The sequence below is a fragment of the Ruditapes philippinarum genome, unplaced genomic scaffold (assembly GCF_026571515.1).
Source record: "Ruditapes philippinarum isolate M1 unplaced genomic scaffold, ASM2657151v2 ctg2_1_1_1_1, whole genome shotgun sequence".
Classification (NCBI taxonomy): domain Eukaryota; kingdom Metazoa; phylum Mollusca; class Bivalvia; order Venerida; family Veneridae; genus Ruditapes; species Ruditapes philippinarum.
This window is the reverse complement of record NW_026854799.1, coordinates 477,786-499,496: the sequence shown is the minus strand read 5'-3', so window position 1 is coordinate 499,496 and position 21,711 is coordinate 477,786. Positions and strand designations below refer to the sequence as shown.

At 30.4% G+C, this 21,711-nt stretch overlaps 1 protein-coding gene across 1 annotated transcript in view; it reads left to right on the top strand.

Moving 5' to 3' along the window:
* LOC132741090 (myosin light chain kinase, smooth muscle-like) overlaps positions 1-21,711 on the top strand; it is a 108,462-nt gene that overhangs the window by 61,167 nt on the left and 25,584 nt on the right. Inside the window, exons 25-33 of the mRNA XM_060729176.1 lie at positions 2,965-3,006; positions 4,250-4,461; positions 5,086-5,215; positions 7,236-7,358; positions 8,934-9,128; positions 10,886-10,984; positions 12,047-12,244; positions 19,736-19,834; positions 21,097-21,300. Of these exons, the coding sequence (XP_060585159.1) occupies positions 2,965-3,006; positions 4,250-4,461; positions 5,086-5,215; positions 7,236-7,358; positions 8,934-9,128; positions 10,886-10,984; positions 12,047-12,244; positions 19,736-19,834; positions 21,097-21,300 (1,302 nt within the window). The remainder of the gene's footprint in view (positions 1-2,964; positions 3,007-4,249; positions 4,462-5,085; positions 5,216-7,235; positions 7,359-8,933; positions 9,129-10,885; positions 10,985-12,046; positions 12,245-19,735; positions 19,835-21,096; positions 21,301-21,711) is intronic.

Sequence of the window (21,711 nt, the reverse complement as noted above, 5' to 3'; positions counted from 1 at the left end):
ACATTCTTAACTTGGCACTTACTTTTGATAATCTGTATATTATAATTTAATGTACTAATTTCATTTAAAGACACATTATGCCTAAACTAATATATTTTTACTTTTTCAGAAAGGACAAAATACAAATCTTTTAATGTTTAAATAATGGTTTTAGAGAAATTTGTTACCAGAAAAAAAGCAATAAATGTGGAATAATTTGTCATAAAATTAGCAAAATGTAAACAAAAGAGTATTTTGTCTTCCATACAAAATACTAATTCTCTATAACTTTATTAACTGTCAAAAAGCAACAGATGAAAAAGATTGTTCTGGTAATTGGTCAATGAGTAACTTTTTGGATACTTTGAAAGCACACTAAAATTAAAAAGCTTTTAAGAAATAAAAGCAAAAGCATTTTTTAGGCATACTGGGTCTTTAATACATATAACTTTAAGGTAAAAACAACAGATTATGCAATGTTTATATGAAGTATTAAAATTTTTTGAATGGGTTATTAAAAATTTAAAATCAATTGATCTATCAAAGTTTACATGTAGTACTGTTAAAGCATTTTAGATTATGACAAGATAGAATTGATTTGAAATTTTGATATTGAATTTGAATTGGAATCATATATGAGTCACTTGTATGAATGAAAAAATAGGTTTTGGATTAATGAATCAATTATTTGTATAAAATATGAAACTTTGAATATACTATAATGGATTTGTTGGCTTGGAAAGGTATAATTTTAATTTGTTTCCTAAAAAATTCACCTTTAGTGACAGATATCTTTGGATTATGAATTTTTTCTAACAGTGTGCATCAGGGTTGTTTTTTTAATTTTTCTTATTTGATTTGTTAAATTGGCGAACAAACAATATAATATGACAAAAACTGTAGTCTTATTGATAATTTTGTGTGTGGAGTTGGGGGGTTGAGGTGTGGAGATAGACATCACAGATTTTCAACAAGGTTTAGGAACCATTGTCTTAATTGTCTGAATGGTGATTAAATGTCACCTAAGTTGAGATTTGAGGTCTTGATAACTTAGTAGTCTACATTGTTTTAACTAGAAGTGTTCACACTTTGTCACTTTAGTGCACTAAGGGGTTAAGTCCTTCTAAATTTAATAGGAATTAACTAGTTATCGCACTAAGATGACAGCTTGATTTGTCTAATTATATTGTCCTGATTATCACATGACAATTTAATGACAAATATTTTGAGAAGTAAGCCTATACCTTCAAAATTTAAGTTATGCAGTAAATGGATCTGTACTTATTTTAAAGAAATATGTCTAAGACAGGCACTGTGAATAGGTTGTATCATTTCATTAGATTTGACCACATTCAATCATGCTTAATATTAATTTTGAAAGCTTTTATTTGAGAATTTCACTTATGTTATGGTCTACCAACTTTGCTTAATATGGAGAGCATAGGATAAGTAAGCAGGGTGTCACAGGTTTGATCCTTGGGCTAGGCGTAATAACTCTATGATGGTTGATCTCGTACGTTGAGTCTAAGATTTATTTATCGCTTATAACTGATTCAGAAGTTTTGTAGGATTAGTAGTCGGTCACTTTTGGGGACAACTTGGTTAGTTATTTTCAGGACAGCTGGTGAGGTGGATCAACTGTGACAATATGACCTAAAAGAACTTTTTAAATGAAAAAACTTTGTTAAAATCAGGTTGTCTCTGTTTATAGTTTGGTTGATTATATTTTTTCTTGGCAGAATAAAATCTAACAGGAGATAATATTTGATGATATAATAAACTAAATAAACAGACTTATGTCATATATATGCTGTGTTTGATTTGTACAGTGCAGAGAGTGTTAAAATATAGCTTTATTGTAAATCCTTAAAGAAAAATGAGTATCTGAAATTTACGAGATGTTATTTGAGGTCAGGGGATAATATATCTTTCTATTTTTGACAATTTGGGTACAATATGATTTATTTAAAGTGAGAAAGGGACTGAAAGTGTAAGTGAATTAAAAAACTGAAAAGAACAAACAAATATACAATTTGTTGGTTCCAGAAATGAATTTGAGAGTGTTTCAATAAGCTTATAGCCTTTATCAAACTAATAAAATAAATTAGTATAAACTAAATGTTGACTAACTGAAATACTGATATAATCTATTAAAACCTCAAACATTTTCATTGCATGACTAACATATATATATTTTTATATAATAGCTTAAAAAGTCAGTTTTTTGTTAATGATTAAAACCTGTAGTATAATGATTAAAACAGTTTAGTGTAGAATATGTTATATCCTAGAGTAGATGGAATTTTAAGTATCCCACCTGTAAACATGCATTCTTTATATAACATAAGGTGATAGTGTGACAGATATAAATATAAATAGTTGTCTCCAACTGTCATACCTTCAGCTACCACATTTAGGGATTTTATTTTTATCTAGTGAATATTTTCTATGAAATTAAATTCCTAAAATTTTTAAACTTTGTTCATATTAAGTTGGTAAGATAGATTAAAGAGAAAATAAATATTAAATCTGCTAGTACAAAAGAGAATCTTTACATTAATTATTCTTTTTTTCTTTTTGTAAATATATAAAAATCAGTCATTAAAAATTTGATTGTGTTGTAAAAATGTCTGATTATGTTACTTCAACATATCTTTCAAGTCTCAGATTATGTTATTTCAACATTTCTTTCCAGTCTGATTATGTTATTTCAACATTTCTTTCCAGTCTGATTATGTTATTTCAACATTTCTTTCCAGTCTGATTATGTTATTTCAACATTTCTTTCCAGTCTGATTATGTTATTTCAATATTTCTTTCCAGTCTGATTATGTTATTTCGACATTTCTTTCCAGTCAGGCTCACAGAAAATCCATAGTAAATTAATGTAGACAAGAAAAGTATTATATTCTAGTGAAATAATAAAATGTGTTTATTTATTGTATGAAATAATAAATTTATATTGTTCTATCTTTCTATCTTCAGGTGGAAGTAGAAGCAGAAGTATAGATGAAGGTTCTGGATCTGGTAAGATATGATTGTGTTCTTCCTTCTTTCACAGTGTTCTTCCTTCTTTCACAATGATAATCTTTCATCAGATGGTAGCTGTGATTACTAACTTTGATGGTGAAGTAATCTTAAAGGTGTCATCAGTTTTTAACTTTAGTCCGACCTGGCTACACAACTATAGTGTTGTCCAAATAGTCTACACAACTATAGTGTTGTACGACCAGTTTACACAACTATAGTATTGTCTGAGCAGTCTACTCAAATATGGTGTTGTCCAACCAGGCTACACCAGCCTACACAGCTATAGTGTTAATCCAACCAGGCTACACAACTATAGTCTGACCTGCTTACAGAACTATAGTGTTTTCTGTCCAGCCTAAATAACTATAGTATAATCAGAACTGCCTACACAACTATAGTGTTGTTTAATCACTCTACACAACTATAGTCTGATCAGTCTACTATCAAGTGTTGCCCGACCAGCTTACACAACTAAAGGGTGCTTGAACCACAGTATACCTATTTTGATGTTGATCAGTTAAAAAAAAAAGGAATAAGACTAGAAAAGTAAAAGTTTAATCCCCATTTAAGTTTCTCATTGCTATAACCACCATTTCAAAATCATGAAGAAGAATGAAAAATACATGTCACATAAAATATTCAGCTAATATCAATATTACTCAAGTAACAATAATCAATTATTTGTTTGCTAATGGAAATTCCTCAAAGATATTGTTGTAAAATATAAGATGGATTTTATTTTTGTTGTAACACAGCATGTAAAATGTTATTTTTCCTAATTAAAACCTATGACATGCAAAGTGACAATCAATTGATTACTGTATGTGGTGACTCTTTATAATGTAAAAATTGTTACTTTCTTTATGTATAGATTTGAAGATTTCATTATCAAAGTACTAGAGTTGAGTAGCCAGTATTTGAAACCTTGGTCAGACTGCATGTATGTCTGAGCTTACAAGACTATGTGGTGCTTGTGACATACTGTAGAAAAAAACTGGAAAATTAATCAGAACAAAATTACATGAAAATTGCAGACCAATTGATTATCCCACATAAGGGATAATGAAAAAGTGCAACATTCCTCACATAGTCACTAGTCTAACTTAGTGTTAATTTGACCTTGACTTTAAGAATGTAATATGATTGCTTATTTATTATTTATTCTCCCTTCTTACATGCTTTTTAAGGTTATAGAAAAAACAACATCAAGAAATTAATATTCCTTCTATTTGTTTTACAGTTGAATTCCATGTGGACCCAAATACAAAGAAGTTGGTTAACTCTGTTCTAAGTGCCCAAGAGAAAGAAAAATCTCCCGAGTTTGTCTCGAAACCCAAACGTCAGTTTGTCAATGAAGGCGAGACTGCCAAGTTCAAGGTCCAGATTGAAGGATCATCGTTACTCACCTGGAGCCTAAATGGAAAAACTTTGACCAATGGTGACAAATACAAGGTTGTTTATCTTTCAATATATAACTTACTTTTGTTTTAAAATGACTAAAATCGGTTGAAAATGAGTAGCTGCCAGAGTCACTCGTAGTATCAGGGAGTGCAATTGTCCAATTGCAGGAGTGGCTGCATGGCGAGTGGTTAACACTTTGGACTAATAATCTTATGATCGCTAGCAGCATGGGTTCAAACCCAGTCAGAGGCAAGTCATTGTTTCCTTGAGCAATAAAATTTGCACTCTGCAGTACTGGTTGGTTCCAGGAATGGATTTGAAAGTGTGTGTATAAACTTATAGCTTCCTACACAATCAAACTAAAATAAATTCTGTATAAACTAATTGTTCAATTTAGGAACACAAAACTCAAGGTAAGCAGTAATTTATATTAAAGAAATGTAGATCTACTTATCACATTGAAGGATATCTAAATAAGTTTCTATAAACTAATATTACATATTGGAACTCAAATAAGATATGTTCAAATACATTGTACATATAATACAAATATTACTTAGCTACAGATCTGCACTGAAAAAGATTTTTGTACATGATTGTATTATGTTATATAAGTAGGAATAATACAAGTATATATGCTTGGACTTATTTGAATTCAATTTGTTTTTGTGACAGATCTACACTGAAAAAGATGTCCATATTCTTGAAGTGTCTAAAGTGTCACAAGATGACCAGGGCTCCTATGATTGTAAGATTGAGAACACAGCAGGGGCTGCAACTGCTTCTGCTGAGCTGGAAGTTTTTGGTGAGTTATCTTCTCTTTGTCATAATATTCCAAATGAGTTATTTCCTGTCTGAAATACTTCCGCCATTTTGAATCAGAGTATAATAAATCTTATATAGCTTTTAACATTAAGTTTGAATACTGCTCATATTGGTGCATAGACAGCATGTGATGAGAGGTGATATCCATTGATTGTAATCAATAAATTATTTTAATCCTGATTCAGAACTGACTAAATTACATTTTATAACAGTGTATTGACAGTTGTAGGGATATTAACATAAACATTTTTTGCATATCAGACAGGATTTTCTACTGTCTACACCAGTGCTAGAAAAACTTGTCTAACTATCCCTCATGTAAGACAGGTCACATGACTTGACGTCATTCCCACGCAACTTTCATGAATGAATTGCATTCTTAGAATGTTTTGCTGTTATGAAAGAAGTTGTAAATTCATACACTTTTATAAGAAAAAAGTGCTAAATGACAATATTAGTTTTCATAATTTCTTTTCGAAATATCATTAATTTGTAATATGCAAGAAAAAGAAACAAACATCGGCTGTCAACACAGACAGGAATATCTATCTCTCGGGTAACTGTTTGCAGAAACTCAGCAGAGCCTCGTTACCGCCATATACAGTTACCTTTGAGCTAAATACTCCGGACTGTACCGGCAGCCGGTGTAAGATCCTTGTATGGTATAATGGGCAGTTTAATATCTTAACCTGCTTTGTTAGCTGTTTTAAACTTTATTAAGAAAAGATACTGTTTAAACTTAGTCTTATAATAAGTATAAAATCACTGATTCATTAGTGCTGTCTGCATGTAACATTTAATTGATCTGCACTGGAAGATTGACCCTGTATTACCACATTATAGTAAACATTATATAGCCATGTTGTAATGTTTTTGAATCTATCCAACAACAACAACAAAAATTGTGGTCAAAATTAACTTGACTGTCCCACTAACACACAATTTACTGTTTTATTCTATGGACTGGCCTCCTTTTTTGTTGCATTATTACATTTTGTTGTTGTTGTTGTCAACTGTCTGAACTTTAATATTACATTTTTTCATAGGGATTTGGCAGTTTTTTTTTGAGTGTACTAATTATAAATTTTATGCCATTTTGTATTATATAACTATTGAAATTGGATACACCTGTTTCCTGCATCCTTAGTATTGTACATGTACCTTTTGTGTTATTAAAAAGACAGCATTCAAAAACCCATTCTATAAAAAAACACTTATTTCAAACTTTCACATCCACCAATCAGCTACAGTTATATTGATGCTAAGTTTATAGTACTCAATGAGGTCATAACTTAAGATAGTACTTTCTTTAGAACTATTATTTCATCATCATTCAGAGAAACTTAAGGTAATCATTAGTGCATTCATTTTAATATCATGACATGATAACTGATAAAAAACAAACAATGTGATACTGGCGATCAAAGATGAGAAAAAGCCGAGCTGTCCAGCTATAAGTAGCTTTAACTATTTAGGATGATCTTTTAAGAACAATGTGTGGATTGTTGCGATATTTTAATGATTTTTGTCCCGAAATTTTATAAGTGGCCATTTCCTAGTACATTTCCTCAATAGAGGTTATTTATTGTTATTTTTTGCAGTGTTTTGCAATGAAGTATATATTACAACGATAAGTGTGACTTCTGTGTAAATCACGTAACCCTGGATTTGTGGATAGTATCATTTCATGGATAAATGTGTCATAGTTAGACCAAAAAAAAAAAAAATATATATAAATTGACTTAATAGAGGAAAAGAAATTAGTTGGTAATTCAACATCAAATTAACAGGACATTTGGTAAATTATAAATTCTAAGTTTGTTAACTGTTAAAAAAAAAAAGAAATATTGGTAAATTTGAAATAAAAGAAAAATAAGTACAAAAGTTATGTTTTTTTATTGTATGAATGAATGTTGGATTTTTTTCATACTTTTTGTTTTGTTTATGAAGTTTTTCTTTATTTTATAATATTTTGATGTATATTTTTGGTTGAATTACAGTGCGGCCAAAATCTAAGACAGGTAAATCATCAATGTTTGTTTCCCCGACGGTGGACATCCCCTTAGAAGACACAGAGTTTGCCGACAAGGAGAAAAATGCTACCCTTATTTGCAAGTTTCACAGTAAGTTAAATAATTAAATTTTATAACCATTTTGATGACTTGATACATTACTATCAGTGGAAATGATAAAAATGCAAACAATAGCTTCCAACAATGCATCTAATTCTTATGACATTAAAGCAGTCTTCAGCTTTTCTCAAAGTTAAATATGTTATTCTTGGATAAATTGTTTCATATTATTGTCATATCAAAAGAATTAAAGTGGAAAATGAAATTTGCAGATGATAACATAATAAACAATAAGGACACCCCTTGATACCTCTATTCTACTGGGCTGCTGATTTGTTTCCCTATCTTATATGGTTAGAAAGGAACATCACAACACGTATAATATAAGACCAAAATTTAAAACATCTTGTTTATCAAAGTGTTGTTTCGTCTAAGTTAATTTCAGCAGTAATGTATTTTATGATAGAATTTCGGATTTTTACACAAAGCAATTTTATTTTGTTGATAAAATAACACACTATTTGTTTATACTGTTCTTGTTTGAAAACATTTTGTCAACATTTAAAATCATAACAATATCTTTATGTGAAGATTGAACTTTTAGCATTGTGATATTGTAAATTTAAAATATATCAGAAAATGTTACGAATTTTTATTGTGTTTAAAAGGTATACAATAGTTATTTTATGGGTGTCATAATTTACTATCTATGTCATCAAATCTTATCTTGGTTCGGCTGTAAACCCGACATATTCCTATTGTTGTAATGAAATTGATGTCGATAGATTACTATTTGATATATAAGGTGGTAATAAAACGATACTCCCTATGTTAATCTTATGGAAGAGTGACTTTTATTTGTAAAAATTTTCTGTTATGTATCTAATGGTTGACTGACTGACATATTGATTTTGGTATGTGAGCATGTACTCACAAAAATTACCTCGTACAAAAGAAATACCGTGTGAAAATTATATAAATATATTTGTTAATAAACGTGACGCATGTTTGTGGATATATGTCATAGCTTAAGGATTTTGCTATTGAAAAAAAAGGAAATAAAAATTTATGTGAATTTAAACTAAGGATTAATTGAGGTATTTTTAATATTGTTAAAATAATTTTCTTATATTATATAACTTGTTCTTAGAGGTTTAAGGGACTATGATGATTTGACAGTTTATATGTTAGTTAGTATAGTAACAATATTGTAATATAAGATATGTTACAGTAGGTACAAAAGCTGTCATCGATAGAAACAATATGATGTATTGTTGATATTTTTCTGTCAATCAATAATCGATAACTCATATCAAAAACTCGATAATTTTGACTTATTATTAATTATCTTCACCTTATAGATTGTCTGAATAAGATATATAGTGTCATTAAAAAAAATGGCAGTTTTTTTTTTTTAAAAGAGACCAAATTTACTTGACGCAGCTTCCCATACATAGTTTTTATTCAAATTAGACACATTCAGTAAGAATTTAATAGATTTCAATAAATTTCTGTGAAAAATATTTTACTCAATTGAGCATGGTATATCTCTAAAAAAGTTTGTATAAAGTTAAAAAATGGAAGACTAAATGTTACACAATAATTATAAATAAAATATTATTATAGATGGAATTGATGGAACAGCCAAGTGGTACAAAGATGGCCGTGAAATAAACAATTGGCAAGCCAAGTCAACTTTTGACGGACGTACTGCCAAACTTGTTCTTAAAGAAGCCACAAAACGTAACTGTGGAGTTTACGAGTGTATTGTAACAAATAGTGGCGGAGAAGCCAAAACAAAAGCTCTTGTGTCATTACTAGGTAAAATATGATTTCATTATTTAATTTATTTTTCTTAAAGGAATCTAGGGGGAAGGGCAGCTTTGTTTGAAGATGTTTGAAAGAAAAGCGTAATTATTAAATACACTTTTTCTTGTGAAAGTTTGGGAAATGAATATTTTAATGATTATTTTCTGGGAAGCTTTGAAAGCTTCTGTTGTTATTTAGGGATATATAATTTAGAGGAGACTAAAAGAAGTGTGAGAGCACCACGCTATATACCGTATTCTGGTATATACTGGACAAGGCGCTCGAATAATTAAATGCTAAAATCTGATCTTTTCACCCGCCTAAATGCACTTTAAGACATCTAATTCATATGTTCACACCGATATACATACAATATTAAAATATGTAAGAATCGGTGAAAAAAAGCAGTATTTTTCTACTTTGTGATTTCTGCAAATGTCTAGAGGTACTGCTCCAACACTGTATTGAGTTAAATCCATTATATAAAGCTATATCATGCATTTTTCATACATATGTAGATAGCCCTTGATTTGTTAGAGGACTTTCCATTAGTTGTAAACACATAACAACATTAGAGACACTTAAAATACATGAAATATCTCCCCCATACCATTTTCTTATGAATATCTAAAAACATCAACCATACCATGTATATTATTGAACACCTGTGGTCTGTTTCATTAAAGTTTTCTTTATTGCAAATACTTGTGTGTGCATTGTTCATTAAAACTTTTTATTGCCATTACATGACTGTGTATGTTTGTGTGCACATATTTTAGATGTAATGAAACTTTGATAACATTACTTTCATTTGCAATGAAAAATTATTTTTTCCTGTTGAAAGGTATTTCATTTTGTCCACTTTTTTTGCTATCAATGAAATGTGTCAGTTTGTAATTTGGTAGTTTACGTTTTAAGTATATTTAATAAAATGAAGAGAAAATCTAAATTGAAATTGACTATCTTGAACATCTACAGTGAAAGAGTTTTCTGGATTATGGTGTCTGGATTTTTTTTTATGTTTGTGTTTTTTCTCTGCTTTTTTTGTTTGCCAGAATTTATAATAACTTAATATGTTATAATAATTCAGTCATGAAACTGTGTTCCATAATATCACAACACTTGAAAGTTAAATAACATTGTTAAAGCCAATTTTAATAAAAAAATAGTTCCTTAGAAAAAAAAATGTTCTGAGATGAGTATGATGTTTTTAATATAGAGTTGTTGTTTTTTTTTCTCAAAGACAATTTTTTTTTTATCTAACCATCTTTAACATAAATACATTAAATACATAAATATTAATTTATATCTAAATAATCTTGAATACAGAAGCTTGGTGCATTAATGTCTGTATAAAGGTGAAGAAACAGTTTTAGACATTTAGAGCGAAATTTAACATAAAAGCGATAAATCTACAAAACTATCAAAATTTCATTACTCCTTCAATTTGCTTTATGGCTCATTTACAGCCTTTGATAATGTTTGCTGAAGTCTTGTGTCAAAATTTGTAAATAAAGTGAAATTTATTGGAAAATCCAATCGAGTGAAAATTTCCACATTAATACAAATATATTAAAGGGGTTCTTGTGTTACACAAAAGATTACAAAATATATTAAATTGTTGTACAGAAAAAAACCAACATGTTTTTGCATAATGAGTTAAGATATTTTGCATGAGAGATTCTTTATGTAGTGTTTATTTTAACATATAATAGATAATCCAATAATGTGTGAAAAATATCATAATTGCTGTTTTTTTAATTGAACAGACCCAAGCGTGAAACCCACAGCTCCAAAGTTTACTCTGACCCTGAATGACCAAGCCATAGAGACCGGAGAGAAACTTGTACTTGAGACTCAAGTCACAGGTGGGTGAACTTTTTTAAATATCTGATTATGTTCAGATGTATTTATATTGACAGGTTTCTTACTGAGGTCTTTCGTGTGTGTATTTCAGTTCATTTATACTTGCCACTGGTTGCCCATATGGGCGAGTCCTCCAGAAGAATATAAGTGATTTTAGGTTTTTGGAGAATAATGCAAGATACAGATACAGAAAGATGCCCCAATTCCAGAAGCTTCTCCTGTCTGTGTTAAAGATTATCTTGTTACTTTTTAGCCATGACATGGACATACATCAACAAGTCAACTTATTTCAGCCTGTTTGTATTGTCATTGTTTAATGACACCTTACAGTGTGATATTACATACCTTTGTAGTAAATGAAATATTTATACCACAGAAATACTAATTAATTATTCATCAAGTCATAATATATCCTCTCAGTTTTCCGTTTAATTATCATATTATCAATATGTCAGTGACTGCATGGCCAAGTGGTTAACGCATTGGACTAGTAATCTAAGGATTGTTTGCAGCATGGGTTCAAACCCTGTCAGGGGCAAGCTGTGAGCAAGAAACTAGATACTCAATGCTTAGTACTGGTTGGTTCCAGGAACGGATTTGGTAGTGTTTCAATAAGCTTATAGCTTCCAACACAATCAAACTAAAATAAATTTTGTATAAAATAATATGTCAGATGGTTTATAGAAATTGTGATGATCATGTTTGTAAAATGAAAAAAAACCGATGAAGTGGTGGCATTTCCAAGTGGTTAACTTGTCAGACTAGTCATCTAAGGATGGCTATTAGCGTGGGTTCGGTGAGCCGTTGTTTCCTTGAGCAAGAAACTTTGCACTCATTGCTCAGTACTGGTTGGTTCTAGGAATGGATTAGAAAGTGTATCTATCAGACATAAGCTTCCTATACAATCTAATTAAAATAAATTCATATATAATAATACGCATTGGTGTAAGAGACATGGGCTGATGTCATATGAATAATTTTTAAAACAAATTTATCATATTGTCTTCATGTTTGTTTATATGTTTATAATATTTATATATTATAATGTTGTTATATATATTCAGGGACACCAAGACCATCTCTCAAGTGGTACAAAGACAACAAAGAACTGGGTTCCTCTCAAGACATCCGTATGGAATTTAAGGAGGGCAAAGGTCGACTCATTATAGATAACCTTGACCTTACAGAAGGGTCAAAGTTCAGCTGTGTTGCTAAAAATATAGCAGGAGAGGACCAAACCATGGCATCTGTCAATTTTTCAGGTATGTTTCAGTTGTCATGACATTGTTTTATTATTTCTTGACGAAAATTTAGGTCACTGACTTTAATTCAATTTCCCTATATTGCTGTGAACCATTTGTTCCTAGGCACATTGAAAATCTTTCTTTTACATAACTTGTCACTGGTCCTATTCTGGTGCCCAGGCCTGTTCTTTCTACCAGCATAGCTGGAATGACAATCATTTTTATGGCATTATTTTTAAAGTGTTGATGTGCTTTTAAAACATTCCAACAAAGATAGAAAAATTGTTGTGTCACGTGTTAAAGCCTTCAGATTCATGCAAATTTTCATGCAAAATTTAAACAATGACTTTTAATATAAATATTGTAAGTGAACCAGCCAGCAGTAACCTTAAATATTGCAAACGACACTTTCAATCCACAAAGCATTCTACTAAAAGGTCAAATATATGCAAAATATGCCCTTATTCATTAGTTAAACCAACAAGTGAAAATTATTGGTGATATACTATAAATCAGTCATGAATTTATCATTAATTGATTCTTGGATCTTTTTACTTTTCTTAAAATCTTATAAAACTTTTCCAAAGTTTGATTTTCTTGAAATATTTTGCCTCATCTGGAGGTATGCAGCTTTAATACAAAATAGAAATGTAATGTTTTGTCAACCAATTTTATTTATGTATGCAGCAAAATCTTTATCATGAGCTATATTATTATTTTAGGTTAGTTTACTTCTGAAAATAAATACAAAAAAACAAAAAAACTTTTAAATGATCAGTGAGCACACATAACATTATAGAAAGCTCACCCTTAAGCAATAAAAAAAAACACTTTATTACATTAAAGTGTTATAGTTATGTGGAAGTAAACCTTAAGCCTGGTAAAATATGTAAATCTATACAGTTTTATCAAAAGTTAATGATCAGCAAATATAGTGTGCATTGATAGCAAATGAATAATGCAGTACTAAAGTGTCTGGTTTGGGGGAGGGGTTGCAGGTTTGATCCCCTGTTATAATGTAGCAGTAAGACTTTAAAGATGTTGCTAGGTACCAGTATGTCTCCCTTGCTTTGTGCACAGCTCTGGCTCCACTTTTCAAAGAAGGAAAGTTGAGCTATTGTCATTACCACCTCTTTAGCGTGGGCATCAGGTAACTTTTTGTCAAGGGCCATTTTATCCAAAAAAAAATTTTGCCTCGATTAGCTTTTGTTAAAGTCCAAACTTAAAATATTTACTCACATCAGGAATGTGCAGATAGATATTCCTAAAATTCATTTTTGCTCAATAAGGATGACCATTTTTGTAACAAAAATTTTTTTGGTTAATCTTTTTTTATGAAAGATCATCACCAGACATTATTGTAAATTCTCAGTATACCTTTCCTTTTCAAAGTCCATCACTCACATTTTTTAGGAGTTAAAGGCACACTATGCCTGTAGAAAAAGCAAACATGTGCTATATAATGTTGTAATGTTAGATGCAGAACATGTAAGATGTTTCTCACATGAAGAAAAATAGTGCTGAATGGGATTCAATTTTTCATGAATGTATCAAATTGTAAACAAAGTGGTAGTTTGACTTCCATATAAAATACTAAGTCACTATAACTGTATTAATTGCCAAAACACCAAAGAAGATTTAAAAAAGATTGTTTTGCTCCATGGCCAATGAGTTACATTTAGGAAACTTTAACAGGACACCAAAAATAAAAAGCTTTTAAAAAATAAAAGTATTACCATTTTTGAGAGTCAGTGGGCCTTTAAGATTTTAAATAAATCAGCAGAAAGTAGTAACTGTTTCATTATGATATTTAACATAATGAGATATAGTGTATAAAATTGAATAAAGTTCTAAACTGTTAAAGTGGGTCTTAAGATGTTTTTAAAAGGCGTTAAGACACTTTAATCCTTGAAACCACCTGTCTTTTAGTTTAATTGCTTTTTAATCCTTTAAGGTATTCAGAAACTTGTAAGGAAAAAAATGGTATTATATTGCCAGTACATTATATCATGAATTGTATATGAATTATGAAATAAATTATTTTTTTATTCATCTTGTTTATCAATGAAAACTTCTGCTTGATTACATTGGTTGACTAGTGTACGATAACTATAGGACATCTTAATTATAAATGATATCCTAGGTTAATTAATCATGTATATAATTTAATTACACATAATTTTATCGTCTGAATTTACAATTATATCTATGACTCATCTTTATTTGTTATTTATACATGTATATATATTTATATATATTTATATCAACACACCTTTACCGCTGGACCACCACTCTTACTCAATATATACTCGATACATTTGTATTTTTCAACTTGTCACTTTGATTTGCCGACAATGTTACTTACAACCTTAAAAATTTGGGTAATGATATGGTAACCAGTAGTTTGACATACAGTTGTTGATATATCCCCGGCACATCTTTTATATAACCTAGGAGATAGTTCAATCATTATGCATGAACTTGTTAACTGCCGTGATGAAATTGTGAGAAATAATTCATGCATTAAATTTATAATAAGAAAAATATTGAAATTTGAAATTGTTGTGGTGGCAGAGGTCGACCTCCTACATCCATTAAAGTTTCGATAAAAGGGAACCAGTGTTCGTAAAGTAAATCTGAGCTAAATATTTTAACACTGAGTAACTTGCGTGATTGAAACTTGAGTTGGGAGTTTTTACTGAACAGAAATAATGGATTACTGAAAGTAACCGCCTAAAACTTTTCAAATGTCAGAAAGTTATGTTGTGTTAAACTGATTAAATTCTACTTTCTTTACCTTGTTGTCTGGATTATAAACATTCTCAACAATTATTCAATTGCAAGTTAGGGAGATGTAACTTTGTCTTCATTATAGTAGCATTTATTTTTTAATTTTCGACATTTTTAGTGAAATTTAAAATTTGATGGAAAAAAAACAGACATTTATACAGGAGTTATTTTTCATTGTAAATTGGAATAAATTGAAAAAATAAATGAAGTGAAAGTTGGAGATTTTCAAGTGAGTATTATAAAATGTATTTTGATATATTAGATTAAAGCTGTATAGCCATTTCTTGTCATATTTTGGCTATTTTCATTGGCACATTTAACCTATTACTTCATGAGCATTTTGTGAAAAATGGCTGTTTTCATTGAAAAGTCTCCAGTTACAAGTTCAAATTGCTATAAAACTATAAAAACTGCTTCAATACTTATCAAACTTGGCACAAATGTTGACTGGACCATTGCACTTTGTAACGACATGCCAAGGCTTAAATTTCCTGTTACCATGGCAACAAGGGGACATCTCAAAATTGTCAAAAATCACTATTTTGCATTGCTTTTTCCATCAAAATTGATTTCAAAGTGCTGCAACTTCTCAATGGATTGAGATAGAGTCAAATGCTTTTCAAAGTTGGTTACATGTTACCTTATGATCGATCTGGGGACATTTTTAGCCTCTCACAAGTCCAAAATTTTCTTGGCGATGAGGGACTACCCCCCCCTTCAAACCCCCCCAAACAGAATGGGGCACATCCCCCTTCTGGCAACCCCCCTGAAGTATCTTTTGGTTGGGGGGCCCGTGCCGAAAAAGTGGTCACTTTTTTAAACAACATTTCTCAAACAAAAACAAGTGTTTGGGGCCTTAAAATAGGGCATTTCTTCACCATTTGAGACACAGTAAAGGGGGGGAGGTAAAAAGGTGTGAAAAGACGTGTATATCAGGTAATGGGTTAATTTTGGATGCTAAAAAATACTTTGCCATCATAATTTAGGATGTACAGGCTAGAATGGTTCTATATTGTATAAATATTCAGACTAACCTGGCTCTATACTGTATTGACTGATATACAGACTGGCCTGGCTCTTTACTGTATTGATTGATATACAGGCTGGCCTGGCTCTTTACTGTATAGATTGATAAACAGGCTGGCCTGGCTCTATACTGTATAGATTGATATACAGTCTGGCCTAGCTCTATACTGTATTGATTGATAAACAGGCTGGCCTGGCTCTATACTGTATAGATTGATATACAGTCTGGCCTGGCTCTATACTGTATTGATTGATGTGCAAGCTGGCCTGGCTCTATACTGTATTGACTGATATACAGACTGGCCTGGCTCTTTACTGTATAGATTTATATACAGGCTGGCCTGGCTCTATACTGTTTTGATTGATGTACAGGCTGGCCTGGCTCTATACTGTATTGATTGATAAACAGGCTGGCCTGGCTCTATACTGTATAGATTGATATACAGGCTGGCTTGGCTCTATACTGTATAGATTGATATACAGGCTGGCTTGGCTCTATACTGTATAGATTGATATACAGGCTGGCCTGGTTCTATACTGTATAGATTGATATATAGTCTGGCCTGGCTCTATACTGTATTGACTGATATACAGACTGGCCTGGCTCTTTACTGTATAGATTGATATATAGTCTGGCCTGGCTCTATACTGTATAGATTGATATACAGGCTGGCCTGGCTCTATACTGTATAGATTGATATATAGTCTGGCCTGGCTCTATATTGTATAGATTGATATACAGGCTGGCCCGGCTCTATACTGTATTGACTGATATACATGCTGGCCTGGCTCTATACTGTATAGATTGATATATAGTCTGGCCTGGCTCTATACTGTATAGATTGATATACAGGCTGGCCTGGCTCTATACTGTATAGATTGATATATAGTCTGGCCTGGCTCTATACTGTATAGATTGATATACAGGCTGGCCTGGCTCTATACTGTATTGATTGATATACAGGCTGGCCTGGCTCTATACTGTATAGATACACAGGCTGGCCTGGCTATTTACCGTATAGATACACTAGCTGGCCTGGCTCTTAAAATACCGTATTGATTTACAGACTGTTTCAGATTCAAAACAGTAAAAGTAAATTGTATCAAATTATGCAGGATAGTGGATATTTAATATATTTGAATGAAATGTGTGTGCATATATTTCAAGGTTCATTATAAAACTAGTTTATATTCCACTCATGTGATGTATATGATTATATACAGCTGTTTATTTTGACAGTATGATACAAGAATATTTTTATATTGAAATGTTGATATAAAATTCTTATCATGTAATAGCAAGATTCAGAAGTGTGTGAAATTTTAGGAAATTGAAATACTTGTGAACTTTTTTTCCCCATGTTATCGGTATTGACAGATATGCGTGTATAATGCACCCATGATATAAATCAAGTTGTTTGTTTTGTCTTAAAATATTTAGGAATTCTTGATAAATGATTCAAGTGTAGAGCGCCTTCTAAAAAGGAACAAAAAATTATATTTTGGAAATCTGCAATATACAAGATAAGGTGGATTGTTATTTTAGCTGCAATAAAGAATAAACAGGTTCTATGAAATTTTAAATGTTTCTGAATATTTAAAGTTTTAGAGTAACAGAATTGCTTGTGTCAGGTATAGTACCTCGGTCAGGATATAGTGTCTTGGTCATCTTATAGTATCTCGGTCATCTTATAGTATCTAGGTCAGCATATAGAATCTAGGTCAGCATAAAGAATCTAGGTCAGGTTATAATAACTAGGTCAGGTTACAGTACCACGGTCAGTTTATACAACCTTGGTCAGGTCAGCCTGTATAATATATCTGTACATTTATTGTTTCTGTCACCTTTTATTATAGAATATGGCCTGTCAACTCTAACTATATAATGCTGGCCACTTGTTGACATTTATCTTTCAATAGTAGTCAAACCACTGGACAAGTTTATTATGTATTAAAGAGTGCTGAAAAATTATGTTAAAGGCACATTATGCTTCAGAAACAAAGAAATTTGAACCTTTTTAGAAATGGAAAATATGAATTTTATAATATTTAAATAATGGTTTTAGAGCATGAAAGATGCATATAACCTGAAGAAAATAGAATTAGATGTGAAATAATTTGTCATAAACTTGAAAAAAAAAGAGTAAAAAAGTAGACTCCCATACAAAATACTAAATCACTATTATTGTACTAATTGCCAAAAAGCAACAGATGAAAATGATGGTTCTGAGATAGTTGGCCAATAAGTAATTTTTTGGAAACAATAAATATACACCAAAAATAAAAAGCTTTTGAGGAATCTGAATAAAGCATTTCTGAGGCATTATGGGCCTTAAAGTATTAAGATATGAAGTTTGCTGCACTATGGTATAGCAATGGTCAGGGGACATGAATGTCTATTTAATAAAACTAGCAGTGTAAGGGTTTACTGCACTAGTATAATGATAATTTATAAAATTATTGCAGTTTGTCAGAAATGTTGATTTGACATTTTGATTATGACAGTATTTCATTAGGATAAAAGCATTCTTGTATGGGGCATTAATTTTGTAATATAGGAGATTTTATAGGGCAGTGACTTTTTTTATAACTTCAAGTAATGAATTCACAACATGCCATATTACTGTGTGATCTTTGAAATAATTTACAAAATGAATTTGATCTTTGAAGTAATTTACAAAATGAATTTTTGTGACATTGAGGTCTGTGAGAAGAGGGAAAAACAAGTATATTTTTTATGTTATTAGTGAAAGTTTAACATGCAACAGTTAGACTAGGTCAGTGACTCCTCCTAGGGGCCCATTTAACATGGTGTCATGAAACTTTTACTGTGTCAGCCTGACTTGAAATTTAAAGAAATCAATAAATAGACTCCTGTATAATATACCCTATGATACAAAACACCTGCATAATAAATACACTCATATAAAACACTTGTATAAAGTAATGTAAACCCTTATAAAGCACTAATATAATGCATTCGATTATTACACTCATATTAGACACTCATTAATTCACTCTCATAAAACACAACCACTTGTATAATACACTCATATAAAAACACTCATTGAATACTCTCGTATGAAACACTCATACCAAATACTTGTATAATACATTTGTATAAAACACTCATATAAAACATTCATATAAAACACTCATAAAACATTCATATAAATCATTCATATAAAACACTCATATAAATCATTCATATTAAACACTCATAAAACACTCATATAAAACACTCATGTAACACACTCGTATAACTCATTCATATAAAACACTCATATAATACACTTGTGTCATCCACTCATATAAAACACTTATATAATACACTTTTATAGATAACAATTGTATCATACACTCATACATGTATAATACACTCATATAAAATAAACACTCATAAAAATAACCCATATAAATACATTCATTTAATTCACTCATGTTTATACACTTATACATGGATGAAGAAACATAGAAAATGAATACTATCGGACACAGTTGTTTGCTTTTTAGCGATAACATAATATTAATCTTACAGAAGGTTCCGATGATAACGTTATTGTAATATTGATGTAGGTAGTAATATATTGAATTGCTGATTGACAGATTCTTATTTAATTTGCAATTCAAATAAGAAATTTAATTAAGCAATTTAATTGGTAATTTAATTGGTAATTATTATTTACTTGACAGGATCGGCTGAAGCTAGAGAACCCCCCATATTTACAAAGGAATTACAAGACATGGAAGTTTCTGACGGGGACAGGGTCGAAATGAGCGTGGAGGTCAAAGGTTAGAGTCAGACTTGATTTTGCGTATTTTTTTAAAACTTTGAAATTCTTTTCTCTTTATATATTCATTAGTTGAATATTTTTTCTCTTCATATATATTCGTTAGTTATATTCTTTTTAAAATATATACATTTTGTATCTATAGACAAGTATAATCTAATATTTTCATTATCATCTTATTAGAAATCAAGAAATAAAGATTTCAGTATTAAAATTTTTATCTTTTGATAAATACAGTTTTGTTTAATAGATATGTAACCACTTTTTTATGGTAATTTGTTTATATATGTAATTAGCATATCTTTGAACTTCCCCTTGTTTTATATTTTTCATGCATGATAAATATTTTGGGCGTGCATATGAATCCTGTATGTTTTAAAATGTTAATGAAGTTAAAAGTAGCATGAAGTGCATGGTTGTAAAGTGTCAAACAAAAATGCAGGTGGGAAATGGATATAATTTTGATGTAAATTTAGTCATAAATAGACCCCCTCCCTCCTTGTATTGGCATTTAATGTACCTTCAAACAACATTTTGTTACCTGTTTAACTTTGATTAAGATGTTATCGAAACAGCATAATGGTTTAAAGCACTGTTTTTTTATGTTGTTAAACAATAATTATTGTACTTGAACTTTCCCCAATTGAATGATTCAAGTAATTAAATATGGCTTTACCAAGAATATTGCTGCACATGAAATTTCCACCCAAGAATATTGTTATATATGAAATTTCCACACAGTATTCTTGTGAAGAAGTTATCTAAGTAGTGTAACTGTGTACTGTCTTTATATTTACTTCAGATCTATGTGCAAAATCTTTAGAGGGAGGGGAAGGTTTTGAATAATTTTTTGTTTAGATGGCAGATAACAGGAAATAACCAATGATCTGATTAAGTAAAATTTTTATTCCTAGAAACACACACCATACTCCCAGTGGTCTTTTTATTTTCTGGGCAGTTTTATTTTGTGGGGTTTTATTAATTATTGTGCTATTTTTTAGGTTATAACATTTTTTTCATTTCTGTCGACAGCTGTTCTTGATCTAAAAATAAGAAAAAATAGTGTATTCTTGTAGAATGAATGATCTAATTGATTCCACTTTATAACGCATCCCTGTATTTCAATGTTATTTAATGAGTGTAACAAATTATCAATGGAAAGACAGATGTTTTTTACTGTTTAACAGAATATGTTATAGTTTTTAGTATTTTGTATACTTAGAACTTTTTTTGCATGCTTTTATTTATTATTTTGTTATGTAGGTACCCCACCCATAGATATAGTGTGGGTTCATAATAATCGTGAAATCCCACCCCTAGATCCAGTATGCCGCATGATAACAAAAGGAAACACGCACATGCTCGTTATACCAGAAGTATTTCCGGAAGATGCCGGAGAATATGTTTGTGAAGCGTATAATGATTACGGTGACACGGACACATTTTGTCGTCTAAATGTGCATGAAGGTATTTTTATTACTTACATTTCAGAGTTGTCTTTCATGAAAAATGTGAAATAAGCATGTAAGAGTTGTTTCCCTTTTTACTTTTTTTTTTATTTCTTTATTTGCATGAGATTTTTTTTTCATATTCATATTTGAATTTGAAGTTACTGATATCAAATTACTGTCTAAACTTAAATGAAAAGTTATAATGGTGTTTTATAATTATAGATCGATAAACTCTCCACTTGTTTATAAATATTTTTGATATTAAGAGGTCAAAACATTTTATACTGGAGATTTTTAACAGATAAACATGCATTTTACTATGGAGATATTCTAGTTGTTTAAAAGTGGTCAAAAAATGGTCAGATCTTACATCAATCTGAGTTAATCTTTCAAAATCCTTACTCAAATACATGATTTAAGGTTAAAC